General features: G+C 49.2%; 1 protein-coding gene across 3 annotated transcripts in view; it reads right to left on the minus strand.

The window, feature by feature from the left end:
* ATP10A (ATPase phospholipid transporting 10A (putative)) overlaps window positions 1-27,480 on the minus strand; it is a 181,331-nt gene that overhangs the window by 13,323 nt on the left and 140,528 nt on the right. For 2 of the 3 annotated variants that reach the window (XM_089309245.1, XM_089309244.1), the window contains exons 8-16: window positions 26,266-26,518; window positions 22,052-22,269; window positions 19,842-20,036; window positions 17,136-17,721; window positions 11,975-12,078; window positions 11,756-11,882; window positions 5,423-5,607; window positions 3,387-3,714; window positions 331-407 (exon numbers count right to left, since the gene is read on the minus strand). In XM_089309245.1, the coding sequence (XP_089165371.1) occupies window positions 331-407; window positions 3,387-3,714; window positions 5,423-5,607; window positions 11,756-11,882; window positions 11,975-12,078; window positions 17,136-17,721; window positions 19,842-20,036; window positions 22,052-22,269; window positions 26,266-26,518 (2,073 nt within the window). Of the gene's footprint in view, window positions 1-330; window positions 408-3,386; window positions 3,715-5,422; window positions 5,608-11,755; window positions 11,883-11,974; window positions 12,079-17,135; window positions 17,722-19,841; window positions 20,037-22,051; window positions 22,270-26,265; window positions 26,519-26,636; window positions 26,789-27,480 lie in introns of those variants that run through there. The other variant, XM_089309246.1, reaches the window with a different exon arrangement.

Here is a 27,480-nt window from a genome sequence, read left to right on the forward strand (position 1 = left end):
ACAGCAGAGAGCTGGCCTGGAAGAGGGGCAACTGGGACAGAATCCGGCGCCCCGACTGGGACTAGAACCCGGTGTGCCGGCGCCGCAAGGCGGAGGATTAGCCTAGTGAGCCGCGGCGCCGGCTTCAACAATTCTTCGTAAATATAAGTGACATTCCGCTTTACCTTCTATTACTGGTTTAATAGAAGATGAATGTCAGCTGTATTGAAGTGAACCCTTTAGCTTCACCAGACAGAGTCCTGAGCAAGGACAGGATAGCTCACAGTACGATAGGACAAGAAGCCAATGAGGGCCACTTGGTCTCTTGAGACAGCCCTGGTGGGTCTTTACCTGCATGCCCTCCTGGCCTGAGATTCCTACACCCACATCTGCCACCTGGATCATGCTGACATCATTGGCTCCATCACCTAGAAACAGCACAGGCAGGAAAAATCACTTGAATTGAGAGGCACAGTTCAAATCAACTTCATGGATCTTCTTGAGGACCTCACTGGACTGAGTTCTATGACACAGTCCTGGGGAAGACTGGAGACAAGGCAGCACATCTCCCTGGGAGAATTGGGTTAAGTGGTCAGAATTAACCACAGTGTGAAACTTAGGACTACTGGCTCCACCAAGAGATGTATCAGAAAGCAAACAGTGCTGAGTCACCTTTTTATTTAGTGCTCATTCTACATAGTTGTTGGCTCCTACACTGATAAAGCTCTTAACACAGTGTCTTGTACAATGAAAGTCATTATTACCAACATGATCATTAATGCAACATTACTCAGCTACTTTAGTCAAGTGGTCAACTCATGCTCACCTGAGCCATTTCCTAAACACAGTAAAATTCTGCCCTGGCAACTATAGCTTGCTTTTTGTACACTGATTATTAGTCAGTTTACTAACTATTGTGCTCAACTTTGGGCCCTCTGAGGGTGTCAAAAAGGAGCATTTCTGTTTATTCTGTCAACCTGCTGAGAGAAAATATTTGGAAACACAGGAATAGGTCAGAGCTCTTGACACCTTCAGAGAAAGGCAGGCAGAGACACCAAGTCATTATCTTCAGTGATGGTGATCATTCCTGGAAGTGCGCAGCACAGCTCCAATCACAGCACATCTGTATCCTAAGTTGCACAGATGACACAAGGTGCAGATATACAGTCAGGGTGACTCACAATGTGGCTGCGAACTGTTTCTTTCTTGCGATTTTTCTATTCTTTATTAGGTTGGGCCCAATGGGGGTAATCAGTCAATATCTGTCAAACTAAAATTCAGTAAATGTTTGGGGTGATGGATGTGCCAATTACCCTGATTTGGTCATGTATCAAAATATCACATGAATCCCATAACTGTGTACGGTTACTATAAAGATATTCTGTGAGGCAATACAAATTTCTAAAGCTTTTGAATGGCCCATTCAGAATCAGTTGTGACCTGCAACAATGCCCTCACATCACAGACTGCTGGGAACACAGGAGTAGGTCATATGCTTAGAGAAACGGGCTAAAAGTCTGCATGGACCATTACTTTTCCATTCTCTTTGGAGAGATTGTTTTGTTTCTTCTGTTCTTTTTAATTAGCCAAGACCTGACCTTTGCTTTTCAAACAAATACCAGACACCAGGGACTGAGGGGCTGAGCCAGGCACTGAGCAGGCTTGAACATCTTACTCCAGCCCTTCAAGGCAGACCTTGTTCCCATGTTCCCAGTGAGGACACTAGAGCTCCAGGGAGGAGGGCAGGCAGTGAGTGGTACAGATCCAGTCTGCAATCCCCTCATTCCTGCCTCCAGCACCTGCTCGGAGAACCTGAAGGCCACTTGAGGGACACGAGTAGGAAGTACTCAGCCCTGATGGAGCTGCCTGTCTTCCTCCACCCTGGACCAGGGGATCACAGATGGATACTTTTCTCTTGTCTCTAGGGCAGACAGCATGTGCCCATCTGTGCACTCTCCCTAGCGGATACTCTAGCCCTGGGGTTGTGCAGGATGATGTCTCTGGGATGGCCATGCTGAGGTCAGGGCTCTCTCCTCACCCCTATCAAGGACTCAGGTTTAAAAGCAGCCTCCTCCGGCCAGCGCCGCGGCTCACTAGACTAATCCTCTGCCTTGCGGCGCCGGCACACCGGGTTCTAGTCCCAGTCGGGGCGCCGGATTCTGTCCCGGTTGCCCCTCTTCCAGGCCAGCTCTCTGCTGTGGCCAGGGAGTGCAGTGGAGGATGGCCCAAGTGCTTGGGCCCTGCACCCGCATGGGAGACCAGGATAAGTACCCGGCTCCTGCCATGAGATCAGCGCGGTGCACCGGCCGCAGCGCGCCGGCCGCGGTGGCCATTGGAGGGTGAACCAACGGCAAAAGGAAGACCTTTCTCTCTGTCTCTCTCTCTCACTGTCCACTCTGCCTGTCAAAAAAAAAAAAAAAAAAAAAGCAGCCTCCTCCCATTAGAAGGCCCTCTTGGTGATGGGGCAGGAGTCTTCATCTCAACAAGGAGTGGTGTCAAAGACCTCCTACAGAAAATACTGTAATTACTATGACTGAGTGGTGATGACCCACTTCCAGAGCCTTTTCTCACCAGATATAGATTTGCTGGGGATCATAGGGATCATCTCTTCCCTGGCCCTCATCAGGAGATGGTGATGTTGGGTCCCTAAACTTCTGCTAGAGACTCCATCTGACCCAGAAGTGGATGGAGATGCTGCCTGCAAGGGGGCAAGTAATAAGGAAGGAGGCAAGTGATCACTGTGGAATCCTTCAAAAGGAGCCCAGAAGACTCTCGAGGCCAGTAGTTCCTGCAAGGACAGATCACCCAAAGATATATTTATGCAACTCTGAAATAAATGTAAAATTGTACAGCTATTCATATCTCAGGATGGGTTCACTTAATGAGGTACTTGTCTCAGATTAATCCATCAAGTCCAACTGACAAGGCTATGAGAATTCTTATCACCACCATCTCTGGATCCTTACAACATTGCAGAACCTTGGATCCCAAGAGGTTCATGATGACCAGAAGTCCCTGCAAAGGGCTGGGCTAATGCTGACCATACAGGCCCTCTGTGATGGCCAGGACTGCCTGGGATGGACAGCTCTCTAGCGTCCTGTGTCCCAAGAAACAGGATAAGCCTTATCCTGTCTTACTAAGCTAGATCTGTATTGCTGACTGTGTAACAGGTACCTGCACCTGCTGTTGCTCTATTTTGTGGCTCTCCAGTGTGAGCTTGATATATGGAGCATGCTGCTTGCTTTATCTCCCTGCATCTGATTTTATAAATGGGGAAAAGGTGAGGAAGACTTCCCATTTTATCGTGCTGCATAGAAGGGTTTCAGAAATTCAGTTTGAGAGAAAGCAGGTGAACAAGACAGCTTTTGCACATGGGCTGCCTCTATTTGGCCATTTTAATTACTTGCCTATGGCCAAAGTCATGGCCTTGAGCTTGCTTCTGACCAGCTTCACCACCATGCTCTTCTGCAGAGGCGTTGACCGACAGCAGAGGACTGAGCGACATTGCTTGGCAAGGATGAGAAATCTGTCCTCCAGGTTTTTCTCCAAGGCATATGCTAGACTCCTCCCGTCGATCACGAGGCACGGACTGGGGGTGGCAGCAGTGGACATGGAGGTTGAGGAGAGAGGGGCAAACCCTACGCTCACGTTGCCTTCAGTCTTCTCAGGGGTGCTGCAGATGCCCCGGGACTGCACATACTGCAGGCACTGGTCCAGCAGGGCGGCACATGCTTCCTGAAATGGACACCAAGGATAGTGAGGTTCACTTAATGGTCATCCTCTTCCATACCTCTGGGCTGACATACTTCCAGGTCCCCAGGTTGCAGGAGCTGGCTGCTCGGAAGGTTCCCCCCGCCCAGAAACTGATGGTCAACTGAAGATGACTTTCTACATAGAAGAGAACGAACTGGTCTGCATTTCTGGGACATTCTATTTTGCCTTCTACATGATAGTGCAGAGACTATAGTGGGATGACTCCACTTGGGAAGGTCTGGCTGTGTTATTGTTAACTGGCTAGGCTGAAGGAGCCCTCCATGCATTTGTCTATTGTTCTCTGAGGCCCTTACCTAACCCTTGTTTTCTATTGAGGGAGGACCCAAAGCTTTTGCAAGGACCTTGCTATGATGAGGCTCTGAAGAAATGCAACTACCAGTGTTCTCCAATTCCAATCAGGCTCTGCAATTCCACCAAAAGAAGAAGAAAAGAAAAAGGCTTTCAACTGGCAATGCCCTTCCAAAACTGGATGTGGATCTCAATTCCAGAGAGAGCAGGAAAACCTACAGGGAACCCTGCACTGGATAGCAATCAGAAACAGGAGGTTGAGGCCCAGGAGGGTTGACTCTTTCTGGGGACAAACACCAGGAACTCCATGGCTCCCAGTCCTCTGCAGACAGGAAGCCCACCGGGTTGGCACTCAGTTCCCTGTGAAACATCTTGGAAATCCAGCTGTGTTCAACCAACATGAATTGAGGATCTTTTGTATTTAGAAAATTCCTACAAAGATTTCTATTTGAATCGTTTTGAATTTAAACATCATTTTTTTGGGGCCGGGGCTGTGGCATAGCATGTAAAGCTGCCACCTGCAGTGCTGGCATCCTATATGGGCACCGGTTCGGGTCCTGGCTGCTCCTCTTCTGATCCATCTCTCTGCTGTGGCCTGGGAAAGCAGTAGAAGATAGCCCATTTCCTTGGGTCCCTGCACCCATGTGGGAGACCTGGAGGCTCCTAGCTTCGGATGGGCCCAGCTCCGGCACTGTGGCCATTTGGGGGTGAAACAGAGGATTGAAATATAATTGATATTTGCAAGCCGATTTTATATATTTGTGTTTGTTGGGTTTATCTACTGTGAACTACTCAGTTGACAGCACTGGCTATGCCAGGAAGGACAATGAGGAGCTGTCTGCTGGTTCCTTGCTTCATTCAGGAAGCCCAAAGGGCAGCTCAAGCGCATTTCATGTAAGAAACCAGGGCTTAGATCAGGGCAGAAAATGAAGCAGAAGTTCCCAACCAGTTTGAGGATTTAAGTCAATAAATGAGTGAGAATTAAAACCAACCCTAACCCCTGCTGGGGCATCCGGGAAGCAACAAAAGTCCTGCGGAGGTCAGTGCTAAATGGACTAGTGCCCTGGCTCCACGTGCTGGGCATGTGTGACCTCATGGAAAAGAATCCTGATACTATCGACAGGCACAGTATTTCAGGAAAAAGGCAGACCGAACTTCACATTAATAAAGCCCAGATGTGCATTCCTTTGGTAGTGAGAAGTTCCTCACCTTCTAAGGCAATGACAAGTACATCTTAAGCTCCAGAAACACAGCACAGGTGCAAACAGGGATACAGTGGCAAGGACAAGGTTTCTCCTCACAGGAACTGCAGAGCCTGTCTTGGGGGCTCTGCTGCACGTGAGGTTACCTCTTGGGGAGCACTGCTCCCAAACCCACCTACCTGGGACTCGGCATTCAGGGTGATGATCTCCTCGCCATGATCCAGCAGTTTGCAGGCATATGCAACGTTAATGGCTGTTTCTTGCTTGTCACCAGAGAGAACCCAAATCTGCAGGCCTGCTTGACGCAATTTAGTGATGGTTTCGGGGACTCCTTCCTGCAGGCGGTCTTCAATCCCAGTGGCACCTGGTCAAATGCACAGCAGTGTAAGTGAGCCCCTCTACTGTGCCCCCAAATCCTACTGGGGAGCAATTGCCACACACTCAATTCTTCAGTCCCTGGTGAGTGGGACTTGTTGGGGGCTCAGCTGCCAGGCCTGTCTGCTACTCTACCAGAGGAAGTCCCTTTTGGAAGCATGCTTTGATGACTCACTGTTTCTGGACAGTTGTGGACACTTTTGATCCCTCCTCTCTCAATGTGACTCACCGAGAATGTGTAGGAACAGCTGCGAGTCACTGAGCATCATTATGTGTTCTTACAGTGAAGTGTCTTGAATTCTTTCTGACTCACACCTAGCTCACTTGTAACTTTTAGATAACTTGAAAACAAACTTGTGAGTAGGCGTTAGGAATGACCATAATTTGAGGAATTAAAAAAAGTCCTAAAAATTACTCATCTCCTATACAGTTTCTGGTGAGTGAATGTTCAGTGTTACAATGTTCACTCTCAGCATGGGTTGCCATTCATTATCCCCTAGTGACAGCACAGGCAGACTGATTATTTCTGGAAAGTAATGTTATCTGGAAGACACTTTTCCCACAAATATAAGCAATTCCAGAGGTGGGGTTTCTCTTGCTGGTCTCAGTATGTTACCAGTTGAGTATTCCTAATGGGAACCTCAGCATCAGAAACATTTGGGAAGCAATGTTACGCTACAAGTGGAAAATTCTATACCTGACCTCAAGTGAAAGGCCACAGTCAAAACAGAGGAGCACTAAAAATATCACGCAAAATTACTTTCAGGCTATGTGTATAAGGGGTCTATGAAATATACCTGAATTTCTTGTTTAGACTGGATCTCATTCTCAGGCTATCTTACCATGTATACACCATTATTGCAAAATCTCCCAGAATCTGAAATCCAAAACACTTCTGGATCCCAAGAGTTTTGGCTAAGGAATAATGAATCTATTCAGTGCAGACACATGTGTGGGGCTCTCCCTGGTTTTTCACCTCTTTACAGCTTGCTCATTGGTTCCTGTCTCCCTGCTCTAAAGGGAGTTGTGGATCAAAGCTCCCTGGGCTTGAACCTTGAGTGTGTGTGGTGGGGAGGGTTCCTTGCCCATCCTGCTTCCTAGGTTAAAGGCCTAACCCTCAGTGTGATAGTATCAGGAGGTGGAGAATTTGGGAAGTGATTAGGTTCAGAGGAATTGATGAGAGTAGGGTCCCCATGATGAGATTAGTATCCTTATAAAAAGAGGAGCCACAGAGATGATCTCTCTCTCTCTCTCTCTCTCTCTCTCTCTCTCTGCCACAGCACGAGGTGGCCACCTACAAAATAAGAGAGTCCTCCCCAGACACTGGGTCATGGACTTGGACTTGGATTTCCAGCCTTCAGAACTGTGAGAAGTGCTTTGTTATAGGAGTACAGATAGACTAAGCACCATTTCCCCTTCTGCTCCTGGTATGGATGAGATGGTAGGCATTTGGAGGGAGGAGACTGAATCAAGGGGTAATACACATACAGAAAGAGTATATTTCCTCCCTATACCTTGGTCTTGGCATATCACTTAATTCACTTTCACAAGTCATACACTGGTGTAACCAGCCCCGACTCAGGAAGCAGAACATCACCAGTACCCAGAAGCCCCTTCAGACTCAAGGGGCTGGTCTTTCCCAGCTCACACAGCCTGTGCAGTGAGTTAGATCTGGGCCTGGCTCCCACCGGGAATGTATCAGAGGGATACATGGAAAGGGTCCAGAAAGGAGAGGGCGCATTGTAACTAAGCTGTACTGTGCTCTGAAGCCGAAGACCAGAGGACCCTAGAAGGGTGTAGGGCCTAAGACTGGCTTAGAAAGGAAGCCAGATTACGCTCTATGCTCATTGTGAGTACACCCTGATCACCACCGGGAGCTAGGAGGATGTTTGTCTTGGCCTCTCTCCCCTCCTCCCGCCTCTGGCTGCAGAAGAGATGGGTCTCTGGCTCATCCTAAGTGTCATTCCTTCTGTGATTTGTTCCTTGATGACTGGGCAAAGGGGGAGGGATGAATTTGCCTGCCTCTGTGTGGTCACAGTACCTGATTCCTACTTTATGATAATAATAATGATTATGGGCTCATCATAGTAATGACTAACCTTGATGGATTACTGACCATGTGCCAGGATAATGCTTCCACTATGGTGCTTGGCATGTAACTCAGCCACTTACTACACCTCCTCCATTACATGGCAATTTCTTGAATGAACAGCCGGTATCTCCCACCATTGTATTCTGGCTACTCAGCCAGGGTCCCTCAGTTAAATGTCTACCTAGAGAAAGGTATCAAAGGCCTCCCAGGTAAACCTCAATCTGGAAGCAGTCTGTGTCTTCTTAGGGAAAACTCAACACCTTGAAAACACAACTTCTCTAGTTCCAAAGCTAATTGGCTGAAGTATTAAGGCACTTCCTGGTCACCTCAATGACCCTCTATAACACACAGGCATAAATTAAACTCAAATAGACTTACAGACAGTAAGCTCACCTAGGCATAATCTGAGGGAAAGAGTCAGTCTGAGGGAGCAGTCATTTTAAAAAGATCTGAGCACAGTGTCTTTCTTGCACCTTCCAAGGTAACTTGTTTGTGGTATAATTTACGTGACTTTGAGTAAACACCACCTCCTTTACAACCTGAGCCTCGGGAGCACCTGGCGTTTCTAAGTGCTAGAACCTGGGGAGCTGGGAGCATCTGCAGCCAAGCTAGTGCTGCTATGCATCAGTGTGTGCCAGTGCTGCGACCCATGGAGCAGTTCCCGTGACACTCAGGGAAGCCCACAAGAACCCCGAGGGAAACGAGCAGCACGTGGTCCTTTGAATGTAGGTTCTCGGCCAGAGCATGATGGAAAGAAAAATTTCCAGAACACCATGTGAATGGTAATCCTTTCTGCTGAACATATTTATGTGTGGTTCTTGGATGCTATTTAACTTAAGCATCTAAAAGAAAAAAATTTTTTGAAAGGAGTATTTGGCTCCGGGATATGAAAAATATAAAGGGCTCACTTTGCTCTTCAAAATAATGAAGCTGAGAGTGGGAACGCAGGGCCCATGATGTGGAACATCAATAGGTCAGGCAGTAGGAGGTGGTAAAGAGTTAACAGCCGGGCGTGGGAGGTAGGCTGATGTGTCGGGTTTGCCCATTTCTGGGGTGTAAATACTCCCGCGTTGACTGGTTTCAATCTACCATCTAAAGGTCGTATAAAATTCTGAAAATTTATGCAGAATGGCAAATTTCTTGAAAATTTGTTAACAGGCTCTTGCCAGTGGGCATGAGCAGGTTCCAGTATACTGTTGGTGCCCACTGTGGACAATCCAGTAGTTCCTCCAGTGGTGCAGAGCCATTGTCCTGTGCCCCTGGAGCAAAGCCCTCTGTCCCAGGAGGGCATCAGAACCCAGCTAAACCAGGATTCTGAAACATGTCAATAGCTAAGACACTGACTGACAATAAAAGAAAGAACTGGAACAAGGGATAAGTACACAACCCTCCTTTGAGATGTTTTACATAGTTGCCCAAGTTAAAAAAAAAATCATAGAATCTAAGCCAGGAAGACATTTCTGTGAAATAGATCTGGGAAGGTGAATTAATCCCAAGTTCAAGTTCAGCCTGGAATGTACTATAGTTGTTCAAAACTTAGGCTGTGTTCATGGAGACACAGCATCCAGGCCAAGAGAGGTAATGGATGCCAGGCCACCAGGGTCTACAGAGAAGAGGCCCAGCCAGGCTGCCACACATGTCGATGCAATAACCTGAGACTCTCTACCACACCATCACCTGAGTGCTAGAGCTGGTGCCAGCACCATATGCCCCTGACCCCCTCCCAGGACCTGCGTCCATTGATGTATCATCCCATAGTAGCAGATAAGGAAACTGGGATGTGGAAAAGACTGAACCACTTGTCCAAGCTTTCATGATCAGCAAATGATAGAACCAAGACTGCACAAGGGGCCGGGGCTCCTAGACTCTTTGAGAAGGGGCAGTGCAGAAGGCACAGCTCAGTGACTCATGGCCATTGTCCATCAGCTGAGGTCTCATCAGTTGGAAAAGGGAAGACATTTTGCCTGCATTGCTCCACAAAGTGGACAAGCGCCCACTGGGAAAAGGATGTGGGGGAAAGATTTCACTCTGTTTGAGAAGTTAGGGCTGTTGAGTATGTTCAGTAGCTAAGATGCCTCCCGCCCCACAAGAGACAGCCTTCATCAGTCAAGGTTCAAAGACAGGTTGGGCAGAGGCCAGGCAGGCAGGTGGGTCCAGGAGAACCAGCGGGGCTCCCTTCCTATGCCCCAGGTCTGCACACAGTGACTCTCTGTCAAGTCCATGCTCGATGGCTTCAGTGAATTAAAACCTGCCAGCCTAAACCAGACACAGCCGTTTTTGAGGTGTTTCATTTAATTTACATCTAGGGATACTGCTCTTTATGCTGTTGGGCTTCTGGATTCCAGTATTTTATGAGTAATGCATGGCCTGCTATAAAACAGTGGGGGCAGGGCCGGCGCCCCGGCTCACTAGGCTAATCCTCCACCTGCAGCGCCAGCACCCTGGGTTCTAGTCCCGGTTGGGGCGCCGGATTCTGTCCCGGTTGCTCCTCTTCCAGGCCAGCTCTCTGCTGTGGCCCGGGAAGGCAGTGGAGGATGGCCCAAGTGCTTGGGTCCTGCACCCCATGGGAGACCAGGAGGAAGCACTTGGCTCCTGGTTTCGGATCGGCGCGGTATGCCGGCCATAGCAGCCATTTGGGGGGCGAACCAACGGAAGGAAGACCTTTCTCTCTGTCTCTCTCTCTCTCTCACTGTCTAACTCTGCCTGTCAAAAAAACCAAAACAAAACAAAAAAATAGTGGGGCAGGGACAGTGTTGTGGCGTAGCGGGTAAAACTGAAGCCTGCAACACCAGCATCCCATATGGGTGACAGTTTAAGTCCTGGCTGCTCCACTTCCAGTCCAGCTCCCTGCTAACGCACCTGGGAAAGCAGCAGAAGATGGCCCAAGTGCTTGGGTTCCTACACCCATGTGGGAGACCAGGAGGAAGCTCCCGGATTTTAGCCCTGGCCATCGTGGCCATTTGGGGAGTGAACCACAGGATGAAAGATCCCTCTCTCTCTTTAATTCTGCCTTTCAAATAAATAAATTTTTAAAAATTAAATGGTGGGGGCAAAATAGAATATTAGATAAGCATACTTCAAAAAGTTCATGGTAAAATGAAATTAAAAGAGTATCTTGGTGCAAAATAGTTTTGAATTTCATACATAGTTCTTTTATAATGCAAGTCCTCCATAATTTTTTGATGCCTTGCATATGAAGTAAGTGCATATTCATTATATCTACTGTACAGTGTGCTAGTAAATAATATTAGTTATCATCAACTAACTTTAAATCAGATTAGAAATGTTTATATGCAGATAAGGTTTCCCAACTCCTCTGCCTAAGGCCAAGTGGATGACAGCCTTTCTGTGTCAAATGAAGAAAGATGAACTCCCAGGCATTTTGTGCAGCACAAGCATTCTCTGACCAAGCCACCCCAGGGTGGAGGGGATGCATAGACAGCACCGTCCTAACTAACTCCTCATGACAACACACAGGGCACACACCCAGAGGCTCAGCTAATTTAATAACTACTGCAATGAATATGGAATTCATTCAATATTTAAAATGTTAAATGAAATATTAAAATAAATATAAAAGCATTAAGTGCCATATTTTATTATATGAATCAGCATTTATAAATGTAATATGAACAGAATAGGATGTATGAACACATTTTGCTGAAACGGAGTTAGCTTTCCTTTTCTTTTCATTCCAACTGCACCTGTGAAATATTCATGAGATTCAAAATGCAGCCATCCCTGCATGTCAGCCATTTCCCTTTGTTTCCCAGAGGGGAGAAATCTTTCCCACCACTAATTGCCACATGGCTTGCTCTTCATCTCCATATTTTGTGGAAAAGCTAAGTTTAAGGGAAGGCAAGTTGAGGAGTGCAGCAATGCGGGCCACGGGGAGAATGTTCCATCAAGGCCTGACCAGCCTGGGAGGGTCCCAGTTCAGTGGGTCCCATCCAGCCACCGACTACAGCCACATCACCTCCCTCACCAGGCCATTTCTGCAAACTTGTCACTGAGCTGTACGACAGGCAGGCCACAAGTGTCATACCTAGCAGGTGCAGATTTGTCTCCAGGCGCAAGGCAGACTGGAAGAGGAGTTCCTCACGGTTGTCCACAGAAGATTCTGCCTCTAAGTGGCTCTGCAACCAACAGGCATACTCTTCTTTGCTGAGAACCTGCACGAGACACGCTGTTGAGTGTGGGTCCAGCGCTGCACCCTGCAGGTGCAGCAGGGCTGGAGGGCCCTTGTGGGGGTGGCGCCACTCACCCTCTTGGCAATGCACAAGGTGCGCAGGCCTTCCACTGCATACAGGTTGAGGTAATTCTGCGTTTTGCTTCGGATCTTCTTTTGATGCCTTCCTCTGGCGTCATCTAGGTTGGGGCACAAGCAGAAACCCGGGTGAGAAGGTACAACAGCGCAAAGCCCAGGGCCCCCAGCAGTTCCTGGATTAACCCTGTGTCCCTCTCATGGCTTGCAAATAGTGCAAGTGTTTTCATATAAAATTCAAAATAAAAACCAGCTGTGACGTCTAAGAAGAGCTTCATGAAAATGCCTGCATTGGCTGTCTCTAATCTCCTTTGTTGAAACGACAAGTGATGAAAATGTCAAAGAGTTCTGGCGTCTCTTTGTCCAGCCCACTAAACACAGGTGCTCCTTTGTCCCATCTATGAGAGTGATCTTTCATAGAAAATGCAGTTTGCTCCCCAGAACAGCCCTCACACGTAGTGTGGCCAGATAAAATAAAAGGTACTTATATACAGCATAATACACATTTTTGCTAAAAAATGATTTGTTGTTTATCTGAAATTCAAATGTAACCAGTCATTAATCGGTTTGCTAATCTGGCAACTGTACCCACCAGGCCTGAGGCCCCTGTCCTGGGGAAGGAACCCTCTTTAATCTCCTGGACTGTGCATTCTCTATGCATGTGACAGCTGGGTCTCGGGTGGGAAGCCTCACTATTTGACGTATAAAGCACAGACAGACATCCAGTGCCCTAACAGAAACACACAACATCTTTGGGATGAAAATGTCACGGGAAGACAATTAGAAACAAAATGTCTGCAAAACAATGCCCCTTAAGGGGATATCAATGAAAACAGAAGGGTTTTTGCTTTAGATATTCAAACGTCCTGAAAACAGGATGCTCAGCGTCATCCTAATTCCGACTCTCACTGAGCCCTGCTCTCTGGCCGACGCTCCTAGAGGCTGCGGGTCACTTGTTCTCAGATTCTGATTGTCCTTTGAGCAAAGGTGCACAGAGGTGCCTATCTGGGTGGGCGGGGCTCTGAAATTAAAAGTCATAATAAAGACACTTTAGTTGTTCCAGGGAGAGGGGAGGGACTGGAGGGCCAGCTGGGAGGAGTAGGGGTGCAAGTCTGAGATCAGCCACATTCATCAGAAGTAACTGAGTAGACAGAGGTGGCGAGCCAGGCTGTTCAGGACTGTAGGTGCCAGGGACAAGGAAGCCATCACACAAGTACCCCCTTCTCAGGTGCTCGCTGGACTGTGTCTGTGTGGGGCCATCTGCACAGGGTCTAGAAACAGAGAGCACCTAGCCCTGCTTGGGCTCATGGCTCATGGCTCATGGCTCCGTTCCCTCCTCCAGACAAAGGGACACACCTCTGTGGCACTTCCAACAGGAAACTGGTTCTCACTGTCAGGCAACTTCCCCTTTATAGGTCCCTGCTGCACCACAGAACGCATAGCTACTGGGATAAACCCATGCTGGGATGGGTAGGACTGAATCTTTGTGAATGCAGGGCTCAGACCACAGTTGGGGGAGGGGTCAGGATGGCAGGAAGAACTCAGGCTCCGTAAAGACCATCACAGTGGAGCCAAGGGAGCCGAGGCCTTGGTGCACCTGGCTCACCTGTGCCTGCTGGGGCAGGGCTGTGGTTGCCAATTTTAGGCTAAAGGCATGATAATACTAACTGCATTTCAGGTGACATCCAGGAAATCTCAGCAACTCCCCCCTCCTTTCTGATATTAGCAACAAACAGGTCTTTTGTATGTTTTGTACCTATAATAGGAGGAATTTTCGTCTGGAGCTCAGTGCCTTGGGTAGTGAAGCCACACCCCATGCAGAGGTGACACCAGCGCTGCCCAGCACTGCTGCTGGCTGAGCATGGTGGCTGAGGGCCATGTGCCGAAGGGCCCTGAGGCCTCATCTGGGACCTGGACAGGTAGGTGGCACACTGCCAGACAGCAGCAGCTTCTGCCATGGTCTGTAAATAAATATGACTCACGTCCACCACCTCAGGACACAGCAGGGCTGACGCAAGATGCACCTGGAGTTCCCACTAGGACACTGCTGGTGACACTCAGAACCCACAGGCAAGACAGAGATGGGTCTTCATGATTTTGATATGTGTTTGCAAATTGCTCTAAGTGGTATTTGTATTTCTTCTATGCTTTACAAACAAAACTTTACCAATAAGGAGTCTGGTCTTGCTAGGATGGTAAACTAAAATAAGGTGAACCTGTGGCTCTTTCATGTACCTATTAATTCACTCAAAGAACATTTTTACTCATTCCTTGAATAGTAGCAATCTGGGAGGCCCATGCCAAGAGGTGGGCTGCTGGCCCTGGGAGAAAGGCAGAGTGGGCTGAGGGTTTATGCCTTAAAGACGCAGAGAGGCAGCTCCAACAACCAGGAACATGTGACTCGAGAGTGGGAAGGAGTGAGATGGGAAAGAGACCTAGCTTATGTTGCCTGTTTACGTTAAACCAGGCAATATGCCAGGGCCTTAGATGGGGAGTCCTGTGGGGCTGACAATGAGATTTCCTCTGTACAGAGAGGGAATGGTGACACAGAAAGAGTGAGTGACTTGTCCAGGGTCACTCCAGCCAGTAAGTGCAGACCTGGGATTTGAACAGAAGGCTGTGACCACTGGGACAGCGTGGAGTCTGTGCTTTCTACTTGATACCACACCACTCCCTGTCAGGGCAGGTAAGACACAGCCATGTCTTCTAATACAACAGACTACTCCTTCCAACACAGCTGTCTACTGTCTACTGTCAGCTTAGCCAACTCGTACCTCTTACAATAAAAGTGCTGTAAACTCTTTGAAGAACAACACAGAAATTAAATCCCAGGACTGACATTTGTGTGCCTTCCTCAGCTTGTCACTTGCACACAGGGAGGGCATTCTGGCCAAATGCTCTGATTCTCGGACACAGTTAACCACTTGTAAGAAGTCCACTCTTATCCACACTCATCCGGGCTCCTCCAAGGTCAAAGCCCAACAGTTTGTGTGTAAGGTCAGGGTGACCAGGTGGGAAACTCCTGGCCAACCCCAGGGCCTTCCTAACAGCCTTTGCATCGGAAACCAGTGAGGTCTCTGAGTTTCCTGAGCATCAACCTGACCAGTGTTTATGTGTTATTTTTCCCTACCCAAACCCCAATTTGCACACTGCCTGAGAATTCCCCGAGAAATTTCCCAGGGAGAGGTGGAGATCAGTGCTAGCTGCTAGTTTTTAAATTTCAAGGTCATGGTGTTGACAGTGTGAGAATTATAGTAATGTTTTTGCCTGGCCCTTCTGGGATGCAAGGGATGTGAGGCTCTGCTCCTTCTTATCTGCATTTCCTCCATGGCCCTGGCAATGGGAGATGCACAGGAGGATGTGGGCGCACAGCAAGGCCACGATGAGGCTGCAGGGCCAGGCGGAGGGTGCGCAAGGCTCCCAGCCTGGCTCTGAGGCTGATTCTGAGGCAGAGAAGGGGGAGGTGTCGACTGTCTAGAAATCAGCGTCAGGTGCCTTCCTGCCCTGTAGACGCTGCCCAAGAGAAGCCTCAGCACCCTTAGGAGCCATGGGCGGCTACATTGGCCCTGTTCGCCCACATCAACCCTGCTTATGCCCTTTCCACTCTGGCATATAATGGGCAAAGCAGGAAGAGGGCAGTAAGCCATCACGATGCTCAGTTTATTCAAATGGAAGACATTCGCTTTTCTGGGATAATCGTTATTTTGGGGGGAGGGGAAGAATGTCAGAATGTCCTTCATTTATGAAATGATGGTACTAGTGAGAGTTAGTGACAGCTTTATTTGTGTTTTGCCTATAAATTTGAGATTTTATACTCATGAAAGAAATATACAGCCAGCAAAGTACAAGTGTGGCAACCGCTGTGGATTCCTGCTCCTGCTTTCTCCCTCTGGGACTGGATGGGCTCTCCTCCTGCCTCCTAGCATGTGAGAACTAGTGCATTGGGCCTTAGACATGACCCTGTGTGTGTTAAAAATCTGAAACACAGAGATGCATTACTCTGTCTTTAATGCAAGGCTGTGGAAGAACACAGAGGTCATTTTTTTGCAGTAGAACAAAATCTCCTCTGATAATAGTCCTATGGTTGTGTGTGTGTGTGTGTGTGTGTGTATAAATAAGAATTAAATGTCAGAATGAAGAAGCTTCTTGGAATGCAAAATCAGCCCATGGATTGGACTCTGGGCCGACGCTGGGCGGAACTACCGCGGGCGATCACTGTAGGAGTGGAGGGCACAATCCTGCTCCCTAGGTGGCTGTCACCAGGAGAGGTCATTCAAACCGTTTTCAGAGACACATCTGCAAACATAGCTCAGCTGCTTCTGGAGATCAGAGCTCGTGGGGGGGATGTGACTTTCCTTTCGGCAAAGGTCCTGCAGTGCACTGGGGTGAAGTGTTCCCTAGCGCTGTCCCAGAGCTCCGGAGGGGCTTCCCAGTTCGTGGCATTTCACAGCCAGTGCCACCTGACTGCTTCTATGATACAGCAAATAGGAAGGCTGTGATCCCCGCCCAGCTGCCTGGGGGCATCCTCGCCTCCACCTTGCTCCTGCTGCAAAGAGGTGAGACACACTCCTGGTACGGAGGGAGGGGAGACCAGGTTTGCTTTACAAGTTTGGCCCCTGACCCTTCCTTCCTTAAGTCCAACAATATTTCTAGCTGAAGTGATTTGCAAGCTCTCTTGCTAGCTGAAATTCCATCTTCCACACCAGGTTTTGAAACTCCTCTTTTTCAGCCGCAAAGTTATGTGGAACACTCTACTATGGAACACAGAGAGCAGCGTGGCCCAGAGCCGGGGCAAGGATGATGGACACAGGCCAGCGGCTCCTACTTCCTGGGCCTCCACTACGGCCCAGAGCAGCTCCACAAATGGGCTGAAAACTGCACCCCAGGCAGGAAGGAACCTTCCAGAACTTTAAGCATAAAGTTCTCAACCTTCACCTTCCAGATTTAAAATCTGGCACAGCTCAAGCAATGCCTAACCCTGCTGTTCTGAGGGGTGAATTCTAGTCATCGGCAGCCCCTGAATGCATTCTAGTGCGAACCCTTCAAATGAGCAAAAGGATGAATGAAAATCACTCTCTCCCTGCGAAGGGACGGGGCAGGCAGAGTTCTCAAAAATTCTTCCCCAGAGCTGGGCTGTGGCCATGTGGAGGGGAGGGGGTACCTGAGGAGCAGGGCAGCAGGAGATCCATGACCACTGAATCGGCCCCCTTGGTGTAGACATTGATCTCGTCAGTGAGCGGGTGCCGGATCACCACCGACATCCTCTTGCGGATAGAGTCGAAGCCCAGTGTGTGCAGGAGCTCAAAGGTGAGCCTGCCCAGATGGGGCAGCTCCACAGACACCTGGTCGTGCAGCCGGTCCACAAGCGCGCAGTTGTAGGCCCTGGCCGCATACACCAGGGCCGCCTCGTCCGGGCTCTCCGCCTCGTACCGCAGCTCTCGCTCCTGCTCCACCTCCGACACCTGTTTCTGCTCCCGGGCTTGCTCTGGGGCCCAGCATTCCGACTGTGTGCCGAAGCCATTGCTGGCAATGGTTGGTTCGGACTGGTCCAGCTTCTCCTCCAGCCCGAGAAGTGTGCTGTCGTTGGGCAGGTTGGGCAGGAAGTTGGGGTTTGATTTGTGGTTGGACTTGTTGGTGGCCAGGCTCCCGATGCTGCTGCAGCCTGAGGTCAGGCGGCTGGGAGTGAATCTCCGCAGGAAGTCTTCTATCGTCTTCACGGGGGACTTGAGCTCAAACCTCACCCTCACCTGCAAGAGACGGAGTCAGAAGAAAGGTGAGGGAATCACCATGAGGCCCCACCCCACCTCCCACAGGACGCTCCAGGCGTGGTGAGATGATGGCCTACACTTCCCAGAGGCCATCGGCACACAACTTCTCATTTTCCTAATTTGGGGCATGCACTGAAAATTGCAACCAGAGTCAGTATGTTCTCCATTGAGACCCATCCTTTGACCTCTTCTACTTCTCTCCCTCTGTCTCTGTCTCTCTCCCCCCCCCCACCTCCCTCTCGCTAATATTTATTTATTTATTTGAAAGGCAGAGTTACAGAGAGGCAGAGACAGAGGCAGAGAGAAACAGAGGCCTTCCATCCACTGGTTCACTCCCCAAATGGTCACAATGGCCAGAGCTGGGCCGATCCGAAGCCAGGAGCCAGGAGCTTCTTCCAGGTCTCCCATACGGGTGCAGGGGTCCAAGGACTTGAGCCAGCTTCCACTGCTTTCCCAGGCATATTAGCAGGGAGCTGGGTCAGAAGTGGAGCAGTTGGAACTTGAATCAGCGTCTATATGGGATGCTGGCTCTGCAGGCGGCCGCTTTACCTGCTATACCACAGCGCTGACCCTGATCTCTTCTATTTCTCTTAATTTGAAAGGTTATACAATACCATTCTTTAAAAAGTTTATTTTTATTTATTTATTTATTTAGAGAGAGATTATACCTATTAGACTACTCCCCCAAAGCCCACAATGCCCACATCAGCATCTAAGCTGGGGCGGGGTCAGGCTGAAGCCAGAAGCCAGGAGCCAGGAACCCAATCTGGGCTCCCCATGTGGGTGGCAGGAACTCAGGAACTTGAGTCATCATCTGCTTCCTTCCAGGGTGTGCATCAGCAGGGCCCCAGACTGGAAACAGAGGTGGGACTCGATTCCGGGCATAGTAGGGTATATGGATGCTCCAAGTGTGGACTTAACCCGCTGTTCCACGATGCCCTCCTCCACAACACTGTTCTTCTAGGAAAAGATCACAAGGGCCCACAGCTGATATATGCAGAGGAGAGTGCAGCTCATGGCACCCACAGGCTGTGACGCCGTCCCTTACCACAGTGTCTCATCGCTTTGCATGAAAGGCCCAGAGTAGTGAGTCTGCTGTTGCCTGGCACTAAACTAGGCATTTCCCTCCCCACATAAAAAGCTCCTTGTGGGGCCTGCATTTCACCTAGCTGCTAAGATGCTGCTTGGGATGCCCGCATCACATATTGGAGCGCCTGGGTTTGTGTTCCAGCTGCACTCCCGATCCAGCTTCTTGCTAATGCCCGCCCCAGGAGGAAGAAGGTGATTTCTCAGGCAGTTGGTTCCTTGCCACCCATGAAGGAGACTGATGTTGAGACTGGCTTAAGTCATTGCAGACATCTGGGGAGTAAACCAGAGGATTGAAGATTTCTCTCTGTTTGTTTCAAATAAAAAAATAAAAACTTACAAAGCTACTTAGCAAAAGATCAGCCTCTGCACTCCTTTGAATTATATCCATAAAAATCACATATACAAATCACATTCCTAAGCTCTACATAATCTTTCTTGCCAAATGAAACACATAGACAAATCCAGGATCCAAATCCCTCAGCCACAAGGAAGAGACTGATTTGACTAAATAAAGCTGCACAGCTGATAAAGTCAGGATCAAGTCCAAGCATCTCAGACTAGAGCCTGGGCCCCAGCCCGCCTTGTCCTCCTCTGTGTGCATCTGAGACCTCGAGTCTCTGGCTTGGTCATCTTGGCAGCCTCCCTCTGCCCCTGCCTGAGCCATGCAGCGGAAGCAGCAGAGCAGGGACAGGATGGGGGCTGCTCTCAGAACTCCCCGGCCGGCTACAGGCCAGTGCTCAGGCCAGCTGCTCTGTACCCTTCCTGTCCCTGACTCAGAGGCTCCCCCTGTCCGCCCATTTGTCCTTTCACACTTGACCCTAATCTTGACCCCACCCACTGCAGAACCATTCTGCTGTGTGCTCCAGCTGAAGGAAGCGCCCTATTGCGTCCCCCTTTAATTTGGGTTCCTTGTAAGACAGGAAAGTATGGGCCCTCAGGAAGACTGACAATGGAGGGTCGTGGAGGGGCCTCGAGGTGTTGCGTGCCCTCTGGGCTACTGCACAACTTGCCTTTTGCCGTGGCTGATCCGGGGCTGTGACGACTACTGTGTTGCACACGGTGAGCGCGATGAAGAAGTCGAACACATCGGACAGCTCCGGGGAGAGGTGAGCGAGCGGGTGCTCCTGGTGCCTCGAGATAGCCAAGCACCTGTCACACTCGCTCACCTTCTCAAACAGCTTCGGGTCGGGCGTAATGTCTTTCTCCTGTAAAGGATGCGGGTGAGCAGTGAGTGTGACTGGTAACCTGCTAGGCATCCTGGGCGAGGCTGTTTAAAGCACTCTGATTTTATTCAAGCAGTAAACAAACCTCATCCCATGTGTACAGGTACTTCACAACCCTCACGGAAAAGTGGGGCTAAGAGAAAGGCTGATTCTGAAATTGATGTATAGTTTTTTCACAATGCACATTTCCATAAGCTTTTTGAAACACCCTTGTACACTCAAGGGTAATTTTTAAAAATATGTGTGTAATTTGTAAAAAATATCACTCAGGGACTGGCACTGTGTTGTAATGGGTTAAGCTGCTGCCTGTGATGCTGGTATCCCATGTGGGCACAAATTTGAGTCCTAAATACTCTGCTTCTGATCCAGCTCCCTGTTAATGTGCCTGGAAGAAGCTCCTGCTTCCTGGTTCAGCCTGGCCCAGCCCTGGCCATTGTGGCCATTTTGTGGGGTGAACCAGTGGATGGAAGATCTCTGTCTCACTTTCTCTCCTTGTAACTCTGCCTTTCAAACAAACAAAATAAATCTTAAATTTCTTTAAAAAATCATTACACGTGGAAAGAAATGCATATATTCTTACATGTCTTTCTAAAATAATAGAATTTATTATTACAAAGCAGCAAATATTATTCTAGAAAATCCCAACAACTCTGTGTTCTGTCACTCCACAAAATAAGATTTTCTTTGAGAAACATGCTTCTGTGTTTGTTTCTAGTCTTTTTTTCTCTACATTTAAATTTTACATAATAAGCTATTTTATACATAATTTGTGGCTTCCATTTCCCCCAAATATTATAACTTTTCTATTCTTTGAAGAATTATTTAAAAGCACACATTTATAAACTTTGATTTTTATTTTATTTGAAAGTCATAGTCAAAGTGATGGAGAGACAGATAGACAGATCTACCATCCACTGGCTCACTCCCCAAATGTTCCCAATAGGGGTGAGGCCAAGCCGAAGCCAGCAGCCAGGAGCTCAGTCTGGGCTTCCCTCTTGGACAGCAGGGACCCAAACATTTGAGACATCACCTGCTGGCTCCCAGATATGGAACGTGGGCATTGCAAGCAGTGTCTTAACTACTATGCCAAATGCCAGTTCTGAAAACACATTTTGTTAACCTCCAACTGTATTTGATCACCCCTTTATCACTGGATATTTAAATTTCACTGTTCTGCGATGTAGATAATACATGGATACACTTGTGTGTATGGTGATCTTTGAGTCACTAATTGCAAGGTCAGAAACTTTGAGTGCTTCAAGTGCTCTTGACACACTGGGTGTATACTGTCAGGGAAAGCTGTTCATACAGCCTTCCTGTGTGCCTGCCTCACCCCCCAGGTGCCTGTGTAAACTCACTGATCTCCCGTCATTCTAGACCACTCCTATGTCAATGGCAGCTTCTAAATGGGTTTTTAGAAGGACATAAAAGAACGAGGCCACTGCACAGTGAGCAAAATGGTTTCTCCTCCTCTGCTCTTAAACCATGTCTGAAGTGAAAGGACCTTTCAGAGCTTGTCCTTCGCCTCGGGAATGTTCCCTGCTTTATGACAGCAGCGCATGGATTTCGGACAGCTGACGAGGCAAGGAGAGAAGTAGTTTTATTGGATTTGGGCTCATTGAATTAATCTCTTTTTGGAGCGCTGGCTTGGCTTTTTCACAGTTGTCATCTTGTTCTGATGTTTTATTCATTTCACTTGGCAAGGTGGGCTTCCTCTCAGTCTCCTTTCTTGGGTGGTCACCTGGCAACACCCAGCCACAGAGCCTGTGGCAAGGGAACCATGTTGGTGCCTTGGAAAAGATACAACAGTGGAGAGAAGGTGTTGGCCAGAAACACCTCCCCTGCCTGAGGACAGCCAAACCACCCGGCATCAGCGGCCATGTATGATCAAACAGACACTTGGCAAGTGGGGGGAACAGCAGCAGCGAGGAAGGTGGCCACAGCCAGCACGAGCCCTGGCCTCTGGGAGGTCCGGGCGCTGGGGCCTGCACACTCACCATGGGGCTGCTGAAGGCCGTGTGCTTGGACAGGATGCTGGCCCTCCTGGCCTCAGCCCGGCTGCCCGTGCGCCGGTGGGACCTGGTGCTCTGGCTCCTGCTCATTATCCGGATGCTTTGGTGGCTTCCGATGCTTCCACGCTGCGACACTGTGTTCCCTCTGGGTACCACTTCCTCCTCCTCTGAGTCTGCTTCCTGGTATCTGGCCAGGCGCTGGGCTGTGGGGCAAAGGACACAGGTTAAGGGAACCGATTCAGGGTGTTCTAGGTCCCATGAGGCTTCTGGCAGCACACACCACCTGGTCCCTAATGGCACGGCCACATTTAACGCATTTCCGGTGACTGAGGGATGGAGTACATTTTTGTTTATCTGCACCCTCAGTTAACTGGAGGAGACTGATATTCCCAACCCCATTTCACAGATGAGAAGACCAAGTTTCTTCTCAGAGAACTTGCAAAGGTAACACAACACAGGGGCAGGTGCAATGAGGGTGGCACCAGGCCTAAAGGACACTAAACTCTGGGTCCTGTTTATTATGGGATGGTGGCCACTCTATCCCCTCTCACACAGTCATGGGTGGACACAGTGGGATTAGGGACAGCTCCTCTGTTCAGGTTAAGCCTGGGTGTATGTGGGGTTGGGGTCAACAGGTGGTGGGGAGGAAGACATATACTGTACAGGCGTGGCCCATGTGATGCCACTTAAGATCTGCCCATCAGGCTGGGTCACGGGGCTGCCTGCCTCACTAGGGCCTTCTGGGCATACGAGGCATCGGTACCAATCAGAAATGCATGGGACATCAGCCAGGATGACATTGCTCCTTCATGCTGGGCCCCCTGCTCAGATCACATGAACAATAGGTAGCATCTACACTGGCCCCTGTGAAGATGAAGCAGGCGGGCTCACTTTCCTCCTGAGACCTCCTCTGCAGGGACACACACTCCAGGGGTTGCACCACCCAGTGAGCCAGCGAGGCTCCTCCTGACTGCGATGCTGCCCCTGAGCCTTTGGGGATGCAGCTGAGCAGCTGTACAGCCACGTGGGCGCGGGGTGAGTGACCGGAAGAGGCACCTGCACTGCCATTTCTTGCTAAGCGATGGCACTGAACACCTTTTCCTGGACATCTTGTTTCATCATGGATATGCAACAAGGAGACTACGCATGAGGCTTACCCATCAAAGCATGCATTGAATCAGAACTTCAAGCACAAGTGCTGTGCTGGGCAGAAGCACAAGGCACCCTAACTCCAAACCATCTGAGAGGTCCCCCAAGAAGGGGATGCAGTAGCCCTGGTCAGCAGTGTGAGCCAGGCCTTTATATTAAGCATGTCCTAATACCTCTTCCTTTAGAAATGAAAAAAAAAAAAAAAAAAAAAAAAACCAACAACAACAGGAGAAGGAGGGGAAGCTACTTGCCCACCGTCACATGGCCCAGTACTTGTGAATGCCAGGATCCCAACTCAGGAGTTATCTAACCCAGTTATCTGACTCCTCTCCATCATCCCGCCAGCTCTGGGGTGACAGAGATCCCAGACTGGTGACAGCAGGATGGCAGGTAGACAAGAGCCTGGACTGTGACTGTGTCCCCTTCTAAGCTTGTGAATGAGGAGTCTGGCTCCAGTCTCCAGAAGGGTTGACCTGCCCATCCCACTCTCCTCCAACAGTGGTCACCACAGGCTCGAGTTCAAGGCAGCCAATCCAGAGCCTCCTCCTTCCTGGAAGCCGTGGGGCCAGGCCTGGGGCTGCAGCTGTTATTTTGGTCTGAAGTACTTTCCGACCAGCAGTGTCCTCAGAGATGCCTTTGGGAAAAGGAGGCACAGAGAGGTGAAGCCTAGCCTTGGGCATGCATGGTCAGCCACCTACAGGTCTCGGGTCCAGAGAGGATACATCCACGGTCCCCTTGCATGTCCTGGCGGGCTCCATGCTCAGAGTCAAACCCACTGGAATTCATTTACTGTGTGATCTTGAGAGGTCAGATTATGGTATTAGTTGAATGAAGATGCTCTGTGCCCTGGATGCCTATCAGTTGCTGATCTGGTCACCTCTTTAAAGCATGCTGAGTAGCACGGTTGCTTCTTTCTCCACCAAAATGCTCTCTGGAGTCTTCTAGAGGCCACAGAACCCTCTGGTTTTAGGGTAAGTGTTTAACACCGGTCACAATCTTTCTGGAATCTTAGCTGGGATTCTGCCCCATGTCATGGACTCAGGTCCCAATATTATTATTTTTTAAAAAGCTCATTATTTGGGGCAGCATCGTGGCACTATAGATTAGGGTGCTGCCTGTGACAATGGCATCCCATATGAGTGCTAGTTCAAGTCCTGGCTGCTCTACTTCCAATCCAGCTCCCTGCTAATGTGTCTGGGAAGATGGCCCAAGTCCATGGGCCCCTGTACTCATGTGGAAGACCTGGATGGAACTCCGGGCTCCTGGCTTTGGCCTAGGTCAGTCCCAGTTGCAGTGGCCATGTGAGGAGCAAGCCAATGGATAGAATCTCTCTCTCTCTCACTCACTCTGCCTTTCAAATAAATAAATAAATCTTTAATAATAAATGCATTATTAACATATATATTTGAAAGGCAGAACTAGAGAGAGAGAAAGAGAGAGAGAGAGAGAGATAGGTCCCCCACATGTTGGCCCAGTCCCCAAATGGCCTCAATAGCTGGGGTTGGGCCAGGCTGAAGCCAGGAGCCAGGAGCTTCATCAGGGTCTTCCAGATGGATGCAGGAGCTCAAGCACCTGGACCATCCTCCACTGCCTTTCCAGGCTCATCAGAAGAGCTGCATTGGAAGTGGAACAGCTGGGAGGTGAACCAGTGCCCACACGGGATGCTGGGCACCGCAGGCTGCGGGCTTAACCCACCATGCCAGAGCTCCAGTCCCTTACTTACCTTTTGATGGTGAGACATTTGAAACTTGCTCTCAGCTATTATGAAATACCCAACACATCACTGTTGACTGTAGTCACTGTGCTTGCTATGCACCTAGCCTCGTGTCTGCCTTAGACGACGTCTCAACTTGAAAAGGCTGCTGCTTACGGTCTTCCTGAGTGTCTGATCGCTTTAAGACTCTGCTGAGTTCTGCTTCCAAGAAGAACATTGGAAGCCAACTATTTCTCACCAAGGCCAGCAGTCAGGGATGAGGAAGAGGAGGAGAGAAAGAAAGGGGACACAGGAAGAAGGGGGTGGGGCAGTCAGGGATGGGGCAGAGGTGAGTGGCTGCAAGACCACTGCTGACAGTTGATTTTGGATGGCAAATTAAATGTCACACTACACCTTCTGCTTAATCTGACTGCTCTAATTTCATGTGGAGGAAGATAGTGGATGTTATGGTAATTCTTGGTTTTACAAAACTCACAATAATCTCTGGTTTTCCACAGACCCTTCCCCCCAATTCCTCTAAGGAGCAGCTCCCTATTAACACCCATTTGTCGACCACTCCTGCCCCACTTTATATTTGCTGATGCTGTGCCATGGCTTCTTTCGTGGTCTTTGCTGCTGTCACAGAAGCTCTGGTTGTAGGGCAGGGTGATCCTCATCCCCCATACCCAAGCTGGAGGTGCTATGGCCCCGGAAGCACTTCTGTGCCACGGGACCCTTACCAGGGCGGCCTCTCCTGGCTGGGTCCGGGCTGGCTGGTTCAGCCACACCCATGGCTCATGCAGCTGGCAGCTCCCCTGAGTCAGGAAGGAGGCAGCAAAGGTTAAGGAAAGGAGAGGTGGGAGGAGGGGCCCGACATGATCAGAGGGGAGGCCGTTCATTTCTTTCTGGCTCCCCCACGGGCACTGCGTTCCAGGAGGAAAAAATGCAGCATGAATGACCCAATTCCCATCTGAGAATTTTCAGCTGCTAACAAGAAGATAGATGGGTGACAACAGAAACATCTTTGTCTCGTGGTATGGCAGGCGGGGAGCGGCTGGAGGCCTCATTCTTGCAGACGCTCTGCTCGCTAGGCGGCTGCACTTGCCTGGCAGACAGCAAGAGCTGCAACAGATGCCAGCAGCTCCAGACACTGCAGCGAGCAGGCAGTGTCAGCCTGTGCTAAAAATAGTGCCAGGCTTCCGGCTCCCTGACAGCCAGTCTTAGGCTCCCCTGAACATCAGCAATTCCTGAAGCGTGTGTGTGTGTGTGTGTGTGTGTGTGTGTGTCTGCATGCAGCTATGGATACAGCAGCTTTCTGGTCCAGCCAAGATCAAGAACCCCCAACCCTGAGACTCACCATTTGCATCATGGGAATACTCTATGCCAGACACAGTGCATCTTCGGAAAACCATCTTATTCTCCGTTAAAGTGCCAGTTTTATCTGAGAAGATATACTGTATTTGCCCCAAGTCTTCTGTGATATTCAGAGCTCGGCATTGCAGCTGCGAGTCTGTCTCTTCATCGTACAACTCTATGTCCTGGTTGATGAAGTATACTTGGCACACTTTAACAATTTCAATGGAAACGTACAAGGAAATTGGGATCAAAACCTGGAAGATACAAGGTGCACAAAATGAAGGCTGTGGGAACTGGGTTGCTGCAGAATTAGTCCAATCTATTTAAATGACGTATGACTACAACCACAAGAAAGTAGGGGCTATACTGTACCTTTAAGAGCTTAAATAGGTTGGTTTAGAGTCAGTATTGGAAAAGGATTAGAACATTTGCAAAGGGTTAAAACTAGGACAGCCTATGGTGCAACTGAAGAGCGGAAATCCACTATGGTGTCTGGAAGTATGGTAACCATGGCTTGGACAGAAGCAAGCGTTTTCATATTGCTAAGTTGTGCTTGAGAGTAGCTATGAAAGGAAAGAGAGAAAAGAGAAAAAAAAACATGGCACAGTCAGAGTCCTCATAAGCAAAGTCACCTCACAGCACTGTGGCACTCAACCCTCAGGCTTTCCCTGGGCCCAAGCGACAGAAGCTGCCTGTCTCCCATGGACACAACCCCACCGTTCAAGGAGCAGTTGGTGAATGGAAGAGGCTTCGTTGCTGGTTTGTGTTGAAGGACAATTGCTGTGATCTTGTAGAACATGGAGCAAAGGGAAGAAGTCTTTGAGAAAAAGTTACGCCTTGAAATGAATGTTCATGTACTTATTTTTGCGGAGACACAGCGTTAAACTAATGTTTATGGGGTGGGAAGATGACATCTGATTAACTAACTTCTCATGATAACTTCATTGTGTTAATGGAACATCAACTATTGTGTGTGTAGTCTTAACCTGACACAGAACGAAATTTGTATTCATAAAAAAAGACCACTTTGGAAAGTTAAATAAGGCTGTTTCCTGTTGAATGAAGCACATACGATACGAGACAGCTGAGGTTCCCCCATAGGCAAAAGCTGAGCACGTGTCCTCTGGTCTTTTCTTGTTTCCAAGGAGGTTGGTGGTGATCCTCGCCCCCCTCTCCTGCCTTCTGGAGCTCTGTGACTGCCCCCAGCCTTTGACCA

This window comes from Oryctolagus cuniculus, chromosome 12, assembly GCF_051225735.1.
Source record: "Oryctolagus cuniculus isolate XC-2025 breed Fujian yellow rabbit chromosome 12, ASM5122573v1, whole genome shotgun sequence".
Taxonomy (NCBI): domain Eukaryota; kingdom Metazoa; phylum Chordata; class Mammalia; order Lagomorpha; family Leporidae; genus Oryctolagus; species Oryctolagus cuniculus.